This window comes from Oreochromis niloticus, unplaced genomic scaffold (assembly GCF_001858045.2).
Source record: "Oreochromis niloticus isolate F11D_XX unplaced genomic scaffold, O_niloticus_UMD_NMBU tig00007204_pilon, whole genome shotgun sequence".
NCBI classification, from domain to species: domain Eukaryota; kingdom Metazoa; phylum Chordata; class Actinopteri; order Cichliformes; family Cichlidae; genus Oreochromis; species Oreochromis niloticus.
In genome coordinates this window covers 148,825-165,818 of record NW_020328420.1, presented here as the reverse complement: position 1 = coordinate 165,818, position 16,994 = coordinate 148,825, and the positions used below count along the sequence as shown (strand labels likewise).

Below are 16,994 nucleotides of genomic sequence, written 5' to 3'. Positions count from 1 at the left end.
ATATCAAACTGCAAAGAAGGAGGCAGGAAATGTGATACAGGAATTACAGGAGGTGCAGGAAGCTTTTGATAAGGAAAAAAGGAAAATGCAGTTGGCAACACAAGAAGCTGCAAATGTAATGGCTGAAGCTGAAAAACTAAGGAAGGAATTACTGCATGTAAAGCAACAACTTGAAGAAGAGAAAAAACGTAAACATGAGGCAGAAAATGAGATTGAAAATTTGAAGAAAGAATTGTCGGAAGCTCAAAAAGTGTTGGAGGAAGAGAAAATTAAAATACAGGAAGCAAAGAAAGAAATGGAAGATACAAAGAGTTACACTCAAAACATGAAGAAGGAACTGATGAAAGTGCAAGAAGAACTTGCAGAAGAGAAAATTGAGGTGAAGGTATTGAAGAAAGAAATGACCGGCTCTGCGGTGACCAAGAAAGACTGCAAAGACGCACTTAAAGAAATAGGAAAGCACAAAAAGGAAGCTAAAGAGCTCCTCAAACACAAAGTGAAACTGGCCAAACAGCAGCTGAAAGAAAAATTTAAAGATGCCGAGGAGCAGCTCAACAAAACCTTAAAAGAACTGAAGGCAAAAGAAAAAGAAAAGAAAGCCGAGGACAGGAGGGGATTCTGGAGCAGACTGCTGAGAAAGAACTGACCCAGCAGCATCAAGTTTGAGGACATCAATAGTTTCTTCCTCCTCTCTCCACCTTTCTTTCACCCCATCCTTCTTCTTGGGACGTTTGTTTGTTTTTTAAAAACTCTAATCTAAATACATGTACTGAAATACACAAATAAAATTGCCATAACTTGACCTCATGTTGCCTGCTTCTTTTCTTGTGTGTCTGTGGATGTAAAACAGTAACACACTTTCTGCTCTGTGGCTTTAATTGTAAATAAATGCAATATGTTTTCATTTTAAAATTCAGTGCAAAAAACTTCTGCTCTAAATCTTTTTTTTTAGCAAAAAGCTTTTTTTTGCCTGTTGTGGAAGTTTTCCATTTAAATAAAGCCTGCAGACGAGCGGTGAGCGGTAGCTAACATTCTTTAATCAAAACACACAAAGAACAGACAACCAAGCTTGATGAAGTCCCTGCATGACCGCGGGACAGACGGTCAGCAGAGTCTCCCTGAGCCTAGCATGGCTCTCAGTTAAATACCTTCTCCAGGAACAAAAGGCAGTACACAGCTGTTTCACACCTTAAGGTTCACACTCCCTTGCTACCTACCAGAGTCCTCAAAGAGACAAAAGATTCTTCCTGTGGAGTCGTCTGTTTCCCCCAACTTCCTTACTAGACCCCCACCATTTGTCTTACTGTATGAGTGTGAGACATGTTAAAATCCAGTGGCACCAAGGTATCATACAATAAAATAATGTGACTAATGCATAAGTAAAAGAAATTCCTATATAATCCCACCCTTTGATTCTTAAATCAAAGAATCACATTAATACCAGAATTTCTTTCCTGACATTCTGTATATCACATCAACATTATTGTTCACTTAAAGGAGTTTCACACTGTGTATCCTCACTTCACTGTTCTCCCACCACCCTTTGTTCATCTTTAATCTTCCCCACAATCTAAGCTCTCACGTGCAAATGGCAACAACAATGATACAGAGGAAAGGTCTTCTCCAGAGTGTCAAAGTACTTTGCATGGCAAAGTGAAACAGCATTAGGTGGTCATTCTCAGTCACGGTCATGGCTCCTGGTGTCTGTGCCATTTACAGAGTCATAATTCCAACGCTGATCTCCCTCTGCGCTGTCACCTTTGGAGCTTGGCACGCTCTCTTCATTCCTCAGTTTCTGTTCCAACACCGCGGACGATTTAAGGCAGAGCATGTCGTACACCTTAGTTGTCTTCCTCAACGTCAACGCCGAATCTTTTTCTCTTTATTTTAAGATTTTGCTGTTCACAATCTCCTGGAAGCCCAGTGGTGCAGTCCACTGTCGTTTGTCAGTTGTCCTGGAGATGGTCCCTGCTTCTCACTGGTCCTCTTGAAGCCTTCTCTCCTGGTCATGGTCAGCATCTGTGCCTCAGTCAATCCTTCCATATCCCTTCTCTGCAATTTAAAAATGAAAGTTTCCCCGGAAAACCCTCTTTTGCCTTATGTCAGCTTATGTCAATTAGACATGCACAATAAAGTTGTGCATTGTCTCTTAAAAATTCCCAGGGCCTCTCCCCTGGAGTAGCTTCACTCCAGGCCCTGTAACCCTGTCAAAAGAAAAAAAACATTAGCCAGCAGTGTGTCCTGCTGTAAATCATGTGATTAGATCCCACGATTAACCCTTTGCTGTGGAAAAAGTGATGTAGATGTTAGCGCAGCGCATCTGTATGCACACTTTCTCACAGTGACATTTGCATTGTAAACAATACAAGGCCATGAATAACACACTGCTGGTAAATTCACAAAGACACAGAAAGTGGCAATTAAAAGGTTAAACCAGCACGGCCCAAAAGCTCATGCAACCTGTTGCTGTCATCAGTGGCGTGTCTAGAAAATTTTTGTTGGGGGGGCCAGGTAGGGGCACAGATTTGGAGAAGGGTGGCAGATGTAATTGGCAGATAATGTTAAAAAAAAATTCTACCAACAGTTAACCATCATTCAATAACCCTATAAACCTAATAACTGAATTTGCTTTTGACTCTTATTAGAATGAGGTTTTAACCACTACGGTGCAAAGTTTTTAGATACTGCGTTGATGAAGTACAAGAGATACAATTAGTGCTTTGTCAGTGTTTACGCAGCATTGAAGGACAGCAATATTTGCGTAGTATTTTTACTAACATATAATGCACATATGTTTTGGGCACAAACATTTTTGAATATTAAAATACAAACATTTTTAACATACAATTGGCAAATTAGCCAATGCAAAACTTTATCTGCCAATTAAAAAAAGAAGATAATCTTCTTACAAACTGGTGTTTGATTTTGAAACAGGGAAAAAGTGGGGAAACAAATGAAAAGACTAACATTTGAATGAAACCTGAAAGCAAGTAAATACTTTCTATGCTGCCTTATGGTAAACTTTGGTAATATTGATGTATAAAGAACAACACTGGCTGATGATGAAATACAGTCAGCTGGCATGGTGACACTGCCAGTATTAACCTGCAGGGCTGGACTAGGACAAAAAATTGGGCATTTTGACCAGAGACCGGCCCACCAGGTATTAAAGCCATAAAGCCTTTGAATGAAAACGAACGCTGTTGTGACAGTGATGTACACTGTCTTGTTGGTATATGTATGATTTCTATCAATTTTACGTCAGATAAAAACTTTGTTCGGAAGATTCAGATAATTATTTAATAAAAGCGAGACATTTTAAATGAGAATAATAAAGAAAAGTATTTCTTTGTGCCCCCCTTTCCCTGTTAATGCCCTACTTGGCCCCCTGGCATAACTTTGCTAGACCCGCCCCTGCACAGTTACCAGCTGTCAGCTACATAGAAAAGGATCCTGGTGTTATTTGTCTCTCAGAAACAGTTCATAACTTCCCTTCAACTCATTCATGTCACCTAAAAGGTAAAGCTGTTTCTCCATCACCTGTTCAGCTCTGATGATTCAGTAAGGACATCTCCTGGTTTCATCTGCATGTTTCCCTCTCACCACATATCCAAACCGATATCATGGCCAGCAGCTTTACAGCTGTGGCTCCAGCAAACATCAGCTGACACTAGAAATTAATATTAAATAAATTCTAACAACAGCTGATCAAGCTTAAAGGTGCTGCTGTTGTTTAGTGCAACATCCGCTGGTTTCCTCTTTCTGGCGCAAAGTGGGCGATAAACAAACAAGAGAAAAGCCGATCAGCTGATCATTGATCAGTTTCATGATTGAAGTAGCAACAGGAGAGGGAGGGGGAGAGAATGAGAGAAGAGGCAGCTGTGCAGCAAAGACACAGAATAAGTCCAGCTTTGTGTCTTTTTCATTGTAGCTGGAGTACAGGACAAACTGCGTCTCTTCTCAGCTCAATACAAAACCTGTAATATTTTCTCTGAATGAGGGACCATTCAATTTTTAAGGAGCCGTTTGCAACTCTACTAACTAACCTTATGAATAAAATAAAGTTCACCATCAGTAACATCACAGCACCCACCCAGCTGTATAGAAACTCTGTCATGCTAGCTAGTACGCAGTACGAGTTATTGTAACTGACTGTAAAAAGTCAGCATAACGAAAATAAACTCCACCTAAACTTGGTTTATATCTGACCCAGATGGACTGCAGGTCATAACTTCTTACCTGAAGTTCAGTTCACCTGACACTCGGACTGGCGGCTGCCTCGGGTCTCTCCTCCTCCTGCCTACCCTTCCCTCATCCACCTGCTAGCCGCTGTGGAAGCTCCGCCATGCTCGATGGCCAGTCCAGCTATGTTAAACTGTTAATCTTTCGCCGAAAAACTGTTTTCTGTGATGCTGTCTTTCGTGCTTGGCTCTCCTACCTTTGCTAACATGACGCTCATAGCGCAGAAGCCGATGCTGCATTCACTTACACTCGGATATCTGAGCTTCACTGTGAAGACATAATCGTACATTTGATATTTCATTGGATTTTATTGTTTTGGCTTCGGGGTGGCACCTGGGGTGGCCAGTCTGGTTGGGGGGGTGGCCTGTGCCCCCCCAGGCCACCCCGCTGGACACGCCACAGGCTGTCATCTTTCTGCTCCTGTAAAAAGAAACATACATCCACCCTTTTGTCACTGTCTAGGTGGAGGTGCAATCTTGCATACTGGTGTCAAGTCAGTCAAGCTTTTGTCAGTCCAGTCAGTCCCCATTTTTATTTGCTGACAGTAGAACCTCTCGTGACGCAATAAGTTTCTTCTGCCAGCAATGACACCATTTCAAAAAAGAAAAAAAAACATTTAGACTGGATTACCTCGCTGAATCCTTTTTGACACGGACTTGTTTTCTGATTGTCCCAAATAAGTGGCGTTCTCCTGAGCCCATTTTAATTTTGGAGAAGCTCACTTGCGATTGTTCAACATGTTGTGTAGCGCTTTCGATTCCGATCTTGCAGGCCTCCTTGAAAAAGAGAAAATTGCCAAACACAAAATCTCAGTGCACTGTTAAAATCAAAAAATATGAAGGCCTAGTTTTAGGACTTGTCTAAGCGTACTCTCTTAGAATGACAGATCAAAACTGGCAGGTTCAAAGTGGTACCAAAAGAAAATGCATCAGCCAAGTAAATCCCCAAAACTTTCATCCACCAGTCACTCCTCACACAACAACAATATTCTATTAGATGATGAGTTTCTTCCCATGTAACCAGATGTGTGTCATGATAAGACCTCCCCCACACATCAGAAACAAGAAACTCAATAATCTATTAGTCTCCACTCATCTGACCCCCCTGCAGCATTCTGTTCACCCCTGCTATGATTCAATCATCCTTCCCCAAAAATAATACTAGTTCACTAGTCTATGTATCACTTCTTAACCTACTAAGTGAACCGGACAAGATGATGTTAACAGAAATGCATGCTTAAAAATACTGTTTGATCTTCATGAGCTTCATTGCATGTGTGTTTGTGTTAGTAGGATTAATGCATTTTTCTGTTTGTGTAATTTTTGTGTACCTCTCCTCTTTGCGGTGCTCCAGACACTTTTCAATTCTCCACGTAAGGCAGTCGTTTTTTCTCCCCAGTTTCCTAAACCCAAATTTCATTTCCCACACTAAAACAGCCTTCCTCCATGTCCTCCCCTGCTCCTTCCACTGTGGTCTCATCTCATCTCCCCCCTCTTGCAGCAGTCCAGTGAGAGTCAGTTGTCCTGTGTTTTCCACTGTCTCATCTTGCCATTTTCTCCAAAAGTGGCAAATGTCCAACTCAGGCAGTCAAAGGTCCATTTACACACAGTGAAGTTGCAGCTCGTTGGAAATGCACATCCATCCATCCAGTCATGATGATGTCATTTTTCTCCTTGCTGCCGCTGTGTTGCACAGCTGCTGCTGCTGCTGGACCTTTTCTTCACTGCTCAGGATGCTGCTGTGAGCTCTTGAGATCCATCTCGTTGTTCTGGAACTGCATTTCTTGTCTTCAGGGAGAGATTCTTGGAGCTTGTGTTCTCAGGGTGACAAACACATGGAAGTTAAGCTGTAAAATAATTCAGCCAAAACCTGGCTTGAGTGTTTCTAATGGTGTTAACCTATTCAAAGGAGTTTGCAAAGAAAAGCGTCTGGACTTCTTTAAGTTGCTTGAAGATGTTTCACCTCTCATCCGAGAAGCTTCTTCAGTTCTAAGGTCAAATGGCCGAGAGTCCCAGATTTAAACCCAGTGGGAGTATCCCCCCAAGGAGGGACAAAGGACCCCCTGGTGATCCTCTAATCACATGCGCCAAGGTGTGAAAGCGGGTGTGGGACCTAATCAGCCAGGGTTTCGGGTGAGCTCATTGTGAAACCTGGCCCCACCTTGTCATGTGATTTCCTGAGGTCAGATGGCCCAGGATGTGAGTGGGCGTTAAGGTGTCTGGGGAGGGAACTCAAAACTGGATTATAGATGGCAGACAGTTGGTGTCGTAAACCACCGCCTCTGTTCAAAGATGGTCGCTCACAGTGGACATAGATGGCTTCTTTCACTCCTCTTTCAAACCATCTGTCCTCTCTGTCCAAAATGTGAACATTGGCATCCTCGAAAGAGTGACCTTTATCCTTAAGATGCAGATGGACTGCTGAGTCTTGTCCTGTGGAGGTGGCTCTTCTATGTTGTGCCATGCGCTTGTGAAGTGGCTGTTTGGTCTCGCCAATGTAGAGGTCTGGGCATTCCTCGCTGCACTGTACAGCATACACCACGTTGTTAAGTCTGTGTTTTGGAGTTTTGTCTTTCGGGTGAACCAGTTTGTGTCTGAGTGTGTTGCTGGGTCTGAAGTACACTGGGATGTCGTGCTTGGAGAAAACTCTCCTGAGTTTCTCTGATACACCGGCTACATAGGGGATGACAACGTTGTTGCGTCTGTCTTTCTTATCCTCCCTCGCTGGTGTCTGATCTTCTTTTCTGTGCCTCTTTGCTGACTTTATGAACGCCCAGTTCGGATAACCGCATGTTTTCAGTGCTTCCTTTACATGTGTGTGTTCCTTCTTTTTCCCTTCAGGCTTAGAGGGAACATGTTCTGCCCGGTGGTGTAGGGTCCTAATTACTCCAAGTTTGTGTTTCAGAGGGTGATGGGAGTCAAAGAGGAGGTACTGGTCCGTGTGTGTGGGCTTCCGGTAAACTTCAATGTTGAGGTTGCCATTCTCTTCAATGTGCACAGCGCAGTCCAGGAAAGGCAAACAATTATCCTTTGTGTCTTCCCTGGTGAACTTGATGTTTTTATCCATGGCGTTAATGTGCGCAGTGAAGGATTCCACTTCTTGTGTCTTGATTTTGACCCAGGTGTCGTCTACATATCTGTACCAGTGGCTGGGTACTCTCCCTTTAAAAGAGCCAAGAGCCTTTCTTTCCACTTCCTCCATGTAAAGGTTGGCTACAATAGGTGACACAGGGGAGCCCATGGCACAACAGTATGTTGTGGTAAGGCAGAGGTCTAACAGTGTGCAAATCTGATCGGGTGTGAAGTTGGTCCTGTCTTCCAAGGAGCTGTCTTCTTGTAGTTGTTTTCTGACAGTCTCCACTGCTTCCGTGGTGGGTATGCAAGTGAAGAGAGAGACTACATCAAAGGACACCATGGTTTCATCTGGATCCAGGGTAAGTTTCTGGACCTTGTCGGTGAAGTCGGTGGAGTTCTTGATGTGGTGTGGGGTGTTCCCCACGAGAGGTGCAAGGATGGTAGCAAGGTGTTTCGCAATGTTATAAGTGACTGAGTTTATGCTACTGACTATGGGTCTGAGTGGGACCCCTTCCTTGTGGAGCTTAGGAAGTCCATAAATGCAGGGTATGGCATCCCCTGGATAAAGGCGGTGATATTTGAGGCGGTCAATGATTTTGTCCTTTTCAAGGTCTTGAAGGCAAGCTATAACTTTCTTTTTGTAGCTGCTTGTGGGGTCTCGTTTTAAAGCTTCGTAGGTGTTGTTGTCACTGAGGAGAGTAGTGATCTTTGTGTGGTAATCTGTTGTGTTTAGGACCACGGTGCACCTTCCCTTATCCGCTGGTAATATAGTGATGTTGTGGTCTTTGCTCAGGGAAGCGACGGCCTTCTTTTCTTGTAGTGTAAGGTTAGACGGAGGGACTTTCGCACTGGAGAGGGTGGCTGAGACTTTCATCCTGATTTGCTCTGCTTCTGTGATAATTTATTAATCCGTATGGCGGTTTCTGTGGCTGTGATGAGGTCCACTATGGGCAACTGTTGCGGAGAAATGGCGAAATTGAGTCCTTTGGCTAAAACCCTCTTTTCAGGTTCAGTGAGATTCCGGTCTGAAAAGTTCTTTACCCATTTCTCCCGACTGTCTTCAGGTGTGTTTTCTTCTCTGAGTTGTGTGGATTCAGACTGAAACCACAGTCTGAAACCACCACCCGACTGTCTTCAGGTGTGTTTTCTTCTCTGAGTTGTGTGGTTTCAGTCTGAAACCACAGAAATGGGTAAAGAACTTTTCAGACCGGAATCTCACTGAACCTGAAAAGAGGGTTTTCAGGTTCATTTCAAAATATATAAATATATTTTAAAATGTATTTTAGCACATATATTTTTTGGCCATTTTTTGTATATTTTGAAATATATTTCAAAATGTATTTTAAAATATATTTTTTTACCGTATGGGAAGGTCCTGTACCCATCCGTCGGTAAACTGTACCTGGGCTTGTTGCAGTGACCTGAAGTTACTAAAAACACTCCTTGGGGGGATACACTCACTCCAAGAACCGTATAATTATAAATATGAGAGTGGTGAAAGTTGGGCAGCACGTTAACATCTTTTGTCCACTCTGTGTGCTCGAAAGGGTCTAACCCCTTTCACTCCTTTGATTTTTTCCTCGTATCTTTTCTTTGACTTTTTCATCAAGTCTGTCTTTGTACGGACTGGCGTTGTCCTCCCTTGTTTTGTACAAAGAAAAAGCGTTGTTCTCCTTCGTGTTGTACATAAGTTTAAAAAGCAAGAAGGTATTGGAACCGGAGAATGCGTTTGATGCATTGCTTTGATTGTTTTGCCACTATTACCCGGCATGCAATGCGCGAAAGTCACGTGGTCTGTTAATCTCTATGCAGTCCTATGCTAAAGGCTGAACTAAAGAATTCCACACAACAGTTACAGTTATAACCTCCTACAGTAAAAACCCCCACAATGGACAAACACTGGTACAGTGGCCAGGGGTGTTGACACCCTGACACCCATCTCCTTTTAGGCTAGTGTCCGTTTGCCCTTTGTCTGCCCCTCACCCTCAGTAACTCTTGCTTCCTACCTTGGGGGTGGGTGTTGATTGTCCTTCTGCCCTGCACCCCAGTTCTTTTTTCACATTACAGGCCTATTTCTATTTTGTATACCCATTAACCACCATATTGTAATATTACAAGCAATCCCAAACTATATTCTCTTCAAATCTATTCTTTTCTGTGGTGAAAATCAAATGGCCTTAAGACTGATCCATAATTCGGATTTGGGCCTCTTGCATAGTGACCAGCATTACCCTGTTGATACAGTAATTCATCTTCTAGCCACACTGGTGAAACAGAAAGGGAAGGAATCATGTGCTGAACTATGACTAGCTGTCTGTCACTGGTTGGCAAACATGAACCCAAACACCTATTTTGGTTTATGTTTCTGCCATTTTCTGTTTCATTTTTGAATTCACTGTGGAATTCCTTTAAGGGGCACAGTAGTTCCTGTAAATGAAGTTGGTATTTTTCATGTAATGCAAAACAGCAGAATGTGACTTCTTGGAATTAAAACTAAAGCGGTAGTTTGACACACCCACAGCTGAGCCTTGTCAAGTAGGAGGTGACACTGTGTGTGTGCTTCAGTCCTTCATGTTATAACTCATCACTTCTCCTGTCAAAAGCAGGTAAGAACAGGAACATTGCTCCATGAGGAAATATTGCAGGCAGATTTTCATGCAACATCTCTACTTAAATTTAGAAAGTGCACTTTGTAACTTTCTTCCTTAAATCTTTATTTATACTTTCTGCTGTTTCGGAAACATCGATGGCAGCAGCACATTTGGCCATGAGTGGTGTCACAACTGCCAAAGGCTCATTCATGATTTTGACTCTGCTGTGTCTGGTCCATTTTTCAAGTTCAGTGATAAACAACGATCAACTGGTAAAATGATTGTTAACTTTTTTCCTTTAAAAAAAAAAATATTTTAATAAATTTCACTTAAAATATGTACTCTTACACTCAAATTGTGACAGTCTGATTAATCGATACATTTTTATCTTTATTTTTAACATTCATATTTTTGTGACAATCACATGTTTCAGGCGCATATTTGCTGACATGTTTGCATGTTTTCTCTGGTTTTGCAGGAGGAACTGAAAGCAAACATTCAAAAACTCCAACAAGAAACAATGAGAAAGAAGGTGAGTCTGTCAATATTAATGTTGAAGACATCTGTAATGGCTAACATAAAAATTATCATCATAGTAAAGTCTCTTTGTAATTCACTACATATTTTTGTATATTTTGTTATATTAAGTACGATCACTTTTTGTCCTCCAGGCTGAATATATTTTAGACAGAGCCTACCTTCCAGCTCTTTTTGATGATATTGGACGCTTCATGGATCCTTTTTCCGAACTTCTGAAGTCATTGAATTTTCCTACATTGGTACTTACACCAATGCTGGATTTTATGGATGACATAGAGACTTTCCTGGAAGACAGCAAGAAGTACATAAATACATTCTTTGAGACAATAGCTGCAGAAATCAAGGACAATGAAGATAAACTAAGCAGCGTGATGGCACATCTAGAAAAGCATAAAGAAGAACTGTAAGATATTAGTCAGCGTCTGTCTCTAGTATTAAATGTTCTGTATTTGTAAAACTTCTCTTTCATACTGTGCAGGTTTTGAGTCAAGAAACAATTTTGTCATATTTTCTTTTCATTGTCTTTATTTTAATTGAGTTAAAATACAAACACAAGACACAGAACTGAGATTGTGTCTAAGTAACCATATTAACACTGGCAACTGTTAATGATTTAAATGATGAACGCCTTTTAATGTGAATAAAGACATTAAAACTGTTATTATTTAATGTTTTTGCAAATTGTGATATTCGTGAGAAAAGACAGAAGCTGTTGCTGATTGTTCTCTAAATGTAAATTCCTTGAGTTTCAAAATGCAGAACACTCATCACCTGATCCTCTGATGTAGGCCGTGTGTGTGCGCGCGTGCGTGTGTGTGTACTGTTATTCTACACTACAGACTAGATGTTTTATTATGGTGTTAAAGGGTGAGATTAGTATAGTGCTACACATCTTATTTGACTTGTAAATCATCAGTGATGCCCTGGAAAAGAGAATGAGCAAAATTCATGAACAAATATGTAATAATCCATAAAGTTTTATATGATCATAATAGTTATTATAGTTTTGTAGGCTATGTTGTTGTTTTATATGATACATATTACTATATATCAGGGGTATTAAACTAAAATTTGAGGAGGTCCAGTTGGAGAAAATCTTCTCAAGCAGAGGTCCGAGACATCATAATGTCTAACTTACGTTATGATTGTGATAGAGAAGCAGGCTTCTTTTTTTTTTTTTAATTAATATCTGAACGTATGAACAATAGACTGTCAAATCAATGAAAATACAAGTTAAAAACATTTCAACAAAATTTATTGTTAACACTGAAACACACAGTAGGCCTACATTAGATATAGGGCTGCTGTTTAAAGTTAATTATAGAAAATAAATAAAATGGCTAAATTGTGCATCTTAAAACAAAGTGCTTAATTTCAGAAAAAAAAAATAGCAGCAGCTTGAGTTTCCCTTTTTCTTTACCTTTTACATCTCGTCTTAACAGTCTCAATACATTTTCAACAGATAACATCAAAACATCCCTGAACCTGTTCCTTCACTGTTGGGAAGTGTGTATAGTCTCCTTGCAGGTCTTCTTTGAACACTTCAAGTTTCCTCTGAAAGGAGCAGACAGCTGTCATCAGTTCACAAATTGAACTGTCCTTGCCCTGCAGCTTCAAATTCAGCTCATTCAGGTGTGAAGTGATATCAACCAAAAAGGCCACAATATCCATGTTTTTCCCATCATTTAAAAAGAGAGAAAAGTTTGTTGCTTTCTGACTTTCCAGCTCTTCCAAGAAAGCTGCTACTTCACTTCTGATGGACCAAAATCGCCTTTGCTAAGCCATCTCACATTGTTGTGAAGCAGAAGATCATCAGCGTGTGCATCAATTCTCTAAGAAATTCCCTGAGCATGCAATGCTGACAAGAAGAAGATGCCCTGAGAAAATTTATCATTTTCATTAGGGATGCACCGATACCGATACTGGTATCGGGTATCGGGGCCGATACTGTAAAATGTGTGCGTACTCGTACTCGTAAAAGTTAACCGATACCATGAACCGATACTAATGTAGCCCGGATGGGAATTTGGGAGTGGATACTCATAATTCCCATGGACTTAAACGCCACGGTAACATAAGGTGTTCACAGTTGATGTTATGTGATGTAACTCTACCCTGAATGTAATTTGCCCTGTAATATGTTGCAAGGTAAATACAGGTAATTAGAGCAATCAAACTGTTATGTTAATCATAAAAGTATTATTTTATGGTATGTAACTCTGAAGGGAGTTAAAATATTTTTCAGAGTTCTCATTTTCTGGAGGCCCGTGAAGGTAGCATAAAACGGGACCTGTGTATCTGTTGCAATGGAGGAGGAGAAGAGAACGGCATGGAGAGATGAACGAGGTTAGCTGAACCAAAGTGAGAGACTCGGCTAGTTTTACTGAGGTTAACCAGCACAAAAGAGTGTGTGACTAGAAAGCTGACCGTGTGAGAGCTTCACAACAGAGTGTGGGTGAAGTGACTTTTTGTTTCAATGGTCGCACCACCGTGCTGTGTTTCCAGCTACGATCGCCGAGGCTAAAGGCTAGCCCGGACTGCTTGGCTTCGCCAAGGAGGCAGCCGCTATGGACTGTCGGAGAGCTGGACAGTGACGGGCTAACGTGCTGTAGCAGAGACAGCATCGGGTCCGCAGGGAGTGGATTTAGTGTGGGACTGGTGAACGGCGATCTACCGAGCAACGGAACTGTAAGTCAGACTTTTGTGCTCTTACTGGGGAGAAGAGGATTTTTCTCCATCGTCCGGCGTGAGCAGCAAACAGGCCTGCAACAAGTGTGAATGTGAGTGTGTGGAGCCGATGTGTGAATATTGTGTGTTTAGTGGATTTATATAACGTGTTTTGGAGTGTATGTTAGTGAGTCACTTACCAAAAGGTGATAACATAAGTTGGGTTGTTTAATATAATTTGAAAGGGAATTATTTCATTTATACAGTGTATTTCATTTGGTTAAGGAATTGGAATATCATTTGAGTTTAAAAAAGGGATGTGTTGTACAGTATTTGTCTCTGCCCTTATGTTCAGTAAACGTTTCGTTTGTGTTAAAGAGTTGTCTGGGGTCGTTTCTTTACTACTGGTTAAGTTTAACTGTGTGTGGTAGAAGTATCGGTTTTTGTACTCGGTATCGGCAAGTACTCAGATCCAAGTATCGGTATCGGATCGGTTTGAAAAAATTGGTATCGTTGCATCCCTAATTTTCATTATTGTTTTCATCACCTCAGCATACTCATCTGACAGGGTGGAGCATAAGACAGACTGATGAATAATGCAATGGTAAGAGATTAGTTCAGGATTGTCCTGTTTCATTCTTGCTACAGCTCCTTTCTCTCTCCCCATCATAGCAGGGGCTCCATCTGTGGTTATTGAAACCACTTGGTTTGGCTCTATTCCTCGCTTTGTTAACATTTCCTTAATGGCCAGGTAAATATCCTCTCCTCTTGTAGTGCTGTGAAGGGAAGTTACTCCTAGCAGGTCTTCACAGAACTCTTTCTTATCATTGTTGAAGAACCTTACATAAACTAACAGCTGAGCATTGTCAGACACATCAGTGGACTCATCTACAGCCAAGCCTACACATGGTGTCTTAACTTCTTCCAGCTGGGACAGCACATCCTGAGCTAATATTTCGCTTCTCTTTGTGGCTGTTGATGCTGACATAGGTATTTGCTTTATTTTGTCACAAAGCTCTTCTTTTTGTTTACCCTCAAGTAATGTTTCTGCTACTGCACTCATGCACTCTTTCACAACACCTACATCTGTAAAGGGCTTTTTGTGTTTACCTAAAATCCAAGCACCTCTGACGGAACAATAATGATTAAGTTGTTGGGCGGTGAAAGAGCTGGTTAAGATCCTTGTGGATTGATCATACTGGGCTGTGAGACTGCTAATTTTCTGGGACCTGAGTTCAGACTTGGGTGGGTATGATTGTTCAAAAGCTTTGTGCTTTGTCTCATAGTGGCGTTTGACATTGCCACTTTTAATCAATGCCATGGTTTCTGAACATATGAGACACACTGGTTTGCTGCTTGCGGCCGGAAGAATGAGCATATATGCGTCGGTCCATTCAGTCTTGAAAGTTCTATTTTTGGTGTCTACTTTTTTCTTTTTTGAAAGTACCATAGTTGTTTTACCTCTTGTGACTCCCACTCACGTCGTGTCTCACTGTATCGTTAATCGTCTCGCTTGTCATTCGCCTCTCACCGTCTCTTTCCTCTGTCTGTCTGTGTCTGCACTCAGCGTTGCAATCGCTTTGAATGCGCAGATGTGATTGGCTAAGTAGTGTCACGTGGGTGGCTTAACTTGCACACAATTGGTTTGTATGTTCCCTGGTCTAATACAATGTAACGTTACCGCTTAAAATTGAATCGCCCCGTCAAAATTAAATATAATTTAACATTTTGTTAACTATACGTCCGAGTCCATATAGCATGGCGTCTGGGTTCGGACTCGGACCCTGGTCCACCTGTTAGTGACCCCTGCTATATATGATTTAGAAATTAATCATTTTACTACTATAAAATCTCATCATCTAAGTAGACAAACTATGTACTAATGTACATATATTATTTACTAAAATTAATATGTTATAAAACTTATTGTTTGCAAGCTGCTGAAAATGGGAGACCAATAACTAATGGGTCTCTATTCCTATAAAGTGGACCAGAAAAAGGTTAGTTCAGTCAAAATGAAAGTAAAATTGCAGCTAATGCACGTGAGATGAAAGAAAGTGAAAGGACAACAGAGTATAGGGAACCTTTCAAACACGCCACCTCATTGTGTTTTCATTCTTTACCAGCACAGCACATCAGATCGTCCTCCATTCACAAAGCAGGTAAGATCAGTAACATAAAATATGATGTTTGCAAAGTGTAACATTAAAATTTGTTGCCGCGTGTGTGTCAGTTTCTTATTTATGTTGTTGGCATGGTGTCTTAACCTAATGGATTCTTTTAATCCTAACAGTGATGGCAGAAGCAGCTACCAGAACAAGAGGGCGAACTTGCTTCAGATTCATCAAGTGCTTGTTTGTCTTTATAATTCTGCTCATCTTATCTCTTCTTTTCCTTATTTTCATGGCAATCTGGGCCAAGGACCAAGTGGTAAATTCCTCCTTTGTCAATCTCTTGATGTGGCAGTAATTACAGGATTATTTCCACATACATGTAAATTCTTCCAGTAATTAAGAGCTCATTAAATGTTGGAATTGTTCCTTTTCTATAATGGGTTATAAAACCCACTGTTGTTCTCTCAAGGTTCAGCAAATACTGAAAAGAGTAAGTGAAGACATTAACAAACGCAAGGTGGGTCAGTTTGCAAGTTTCTTAAAAGGCTTTGAAAGTCTGTTATGTGTGCTGACAGAAAACAAAAATAATTCATTATTTAAAGTATTTTCTTTATTAATTCCTGTATAATTAACATATTATGAAGTAATCTAATTTAGGTTATTTGTGGGATTTTTTTGCCTGTGATAATTTTTAATTACCTACCTTTACCCTTACCATTACCTTCTTGGCTAACTGAATGCTCAGACAATGCCATTGGTCAGTTGTAATGTTGGTCCTGGACAAATATATGTAGCAACAACAACACAGTAATATCAGATTGTGCAAAAGTCATACAAGTATAGTATTTCCCTGTACTTACTACACTACTCAGTATAGTCGGGTAAATTTAATTGTACTATTTTTTTCCATTAGGAAGATGGCGTGTATAGAAGACCAGCAATCACAAAAATATTTAATCTCGCAAGTTCACTGGATAGCAACGAAAAACTGGTAAATTAAAATTGACCAATTTCTTAATATTAAAATATATATTTTGTAACATAAATATGACCTTCCTGTTTGATTTTTATATGCTACTGTTTATATTCTGTAACACACTCACTATGTTCTGTTCCTTTCCTTTCAGGAAATATTCAAGGAAACCATTCAAATAGCGATAGAACAGGAAGAGAGACTGAAGGTGGGTCAGTCAGTCTCCAGTTTATTCTCAGAACGTCCATAATATGAGTAGAAATACTATATGTGAAAAGTTTTATTTTTCTCCTTTAGGAAGAATCCAGGTACAAAATGACAACCCTCTCAAAACAATTCAATGAAAAAAGGAAGGAATTAGTTCGTGAATTGGAAGAAGCAATGTTATTATCACATGATTCTCCACCACTCCAGGAAATAGTTGACATTGCATTTCACATGTTGAAAAAAACCGGAGCTTACATAGACAAGAAGCTGGATTTGCTGCAAAAATAGAGAACTCGGAAAAGATAAATCACAGGAGTAAATGATGAGCTTCAGAAAATTGTAAGAGAAACAATAAATTGAACTTGTGTTTCTGTTTTCATTTGTTGACCTATGTAACGTATATCATGTATTTGTGAAAGGACATAATCTGAATTGTTTTTGTGACTTTCTTTAATTGTATACTTCTTAGCTGCGTAAGATCTTGTCCTATAATGTTCCCTGAGTGATATTATAAAGTGAAAAGCTTCACTCCTGGTGTGAGGCCTCAGCAAGGCAGTGTAGGCAGCACAACTTGTCAGTTTTCTGC

The 16,994-nt window shown here is 40.5% G+C and overlaps 1 protein-coding gene across 1 annotated transcript; it reads left to right on the top strand.

The window, feature by feature from the left end:
* The first annotated feature begins 15,061 nt into the window (after positions 1-15,061).
* LOC112845387 (uncharacterized) lies at positions 15,062-16,783 on the top strand. The gene is made up of 6 exons (XM_025904800.1): positions 15,062-15,276; positions 15,408-15,544; positions 15,698-15,745; positions 16,142-16,219; positions 16,356-16,409; positions 16,499-16,783. The coding sequence occupies exons 1-6, from the start codon at positions 15,162-15,164 to the stop codon at positions 16,694-16,696; spliced, it is 630 nt and encodes a 209-aa protein (XP_025760585.1). The 5' UTR covers positions 15,062-15,161; the 3' UTR covers positions 16,697-16,783.
* The last annotated feature ends 211 nt before the right edge of the window (positions 16,784-16,994 follow it).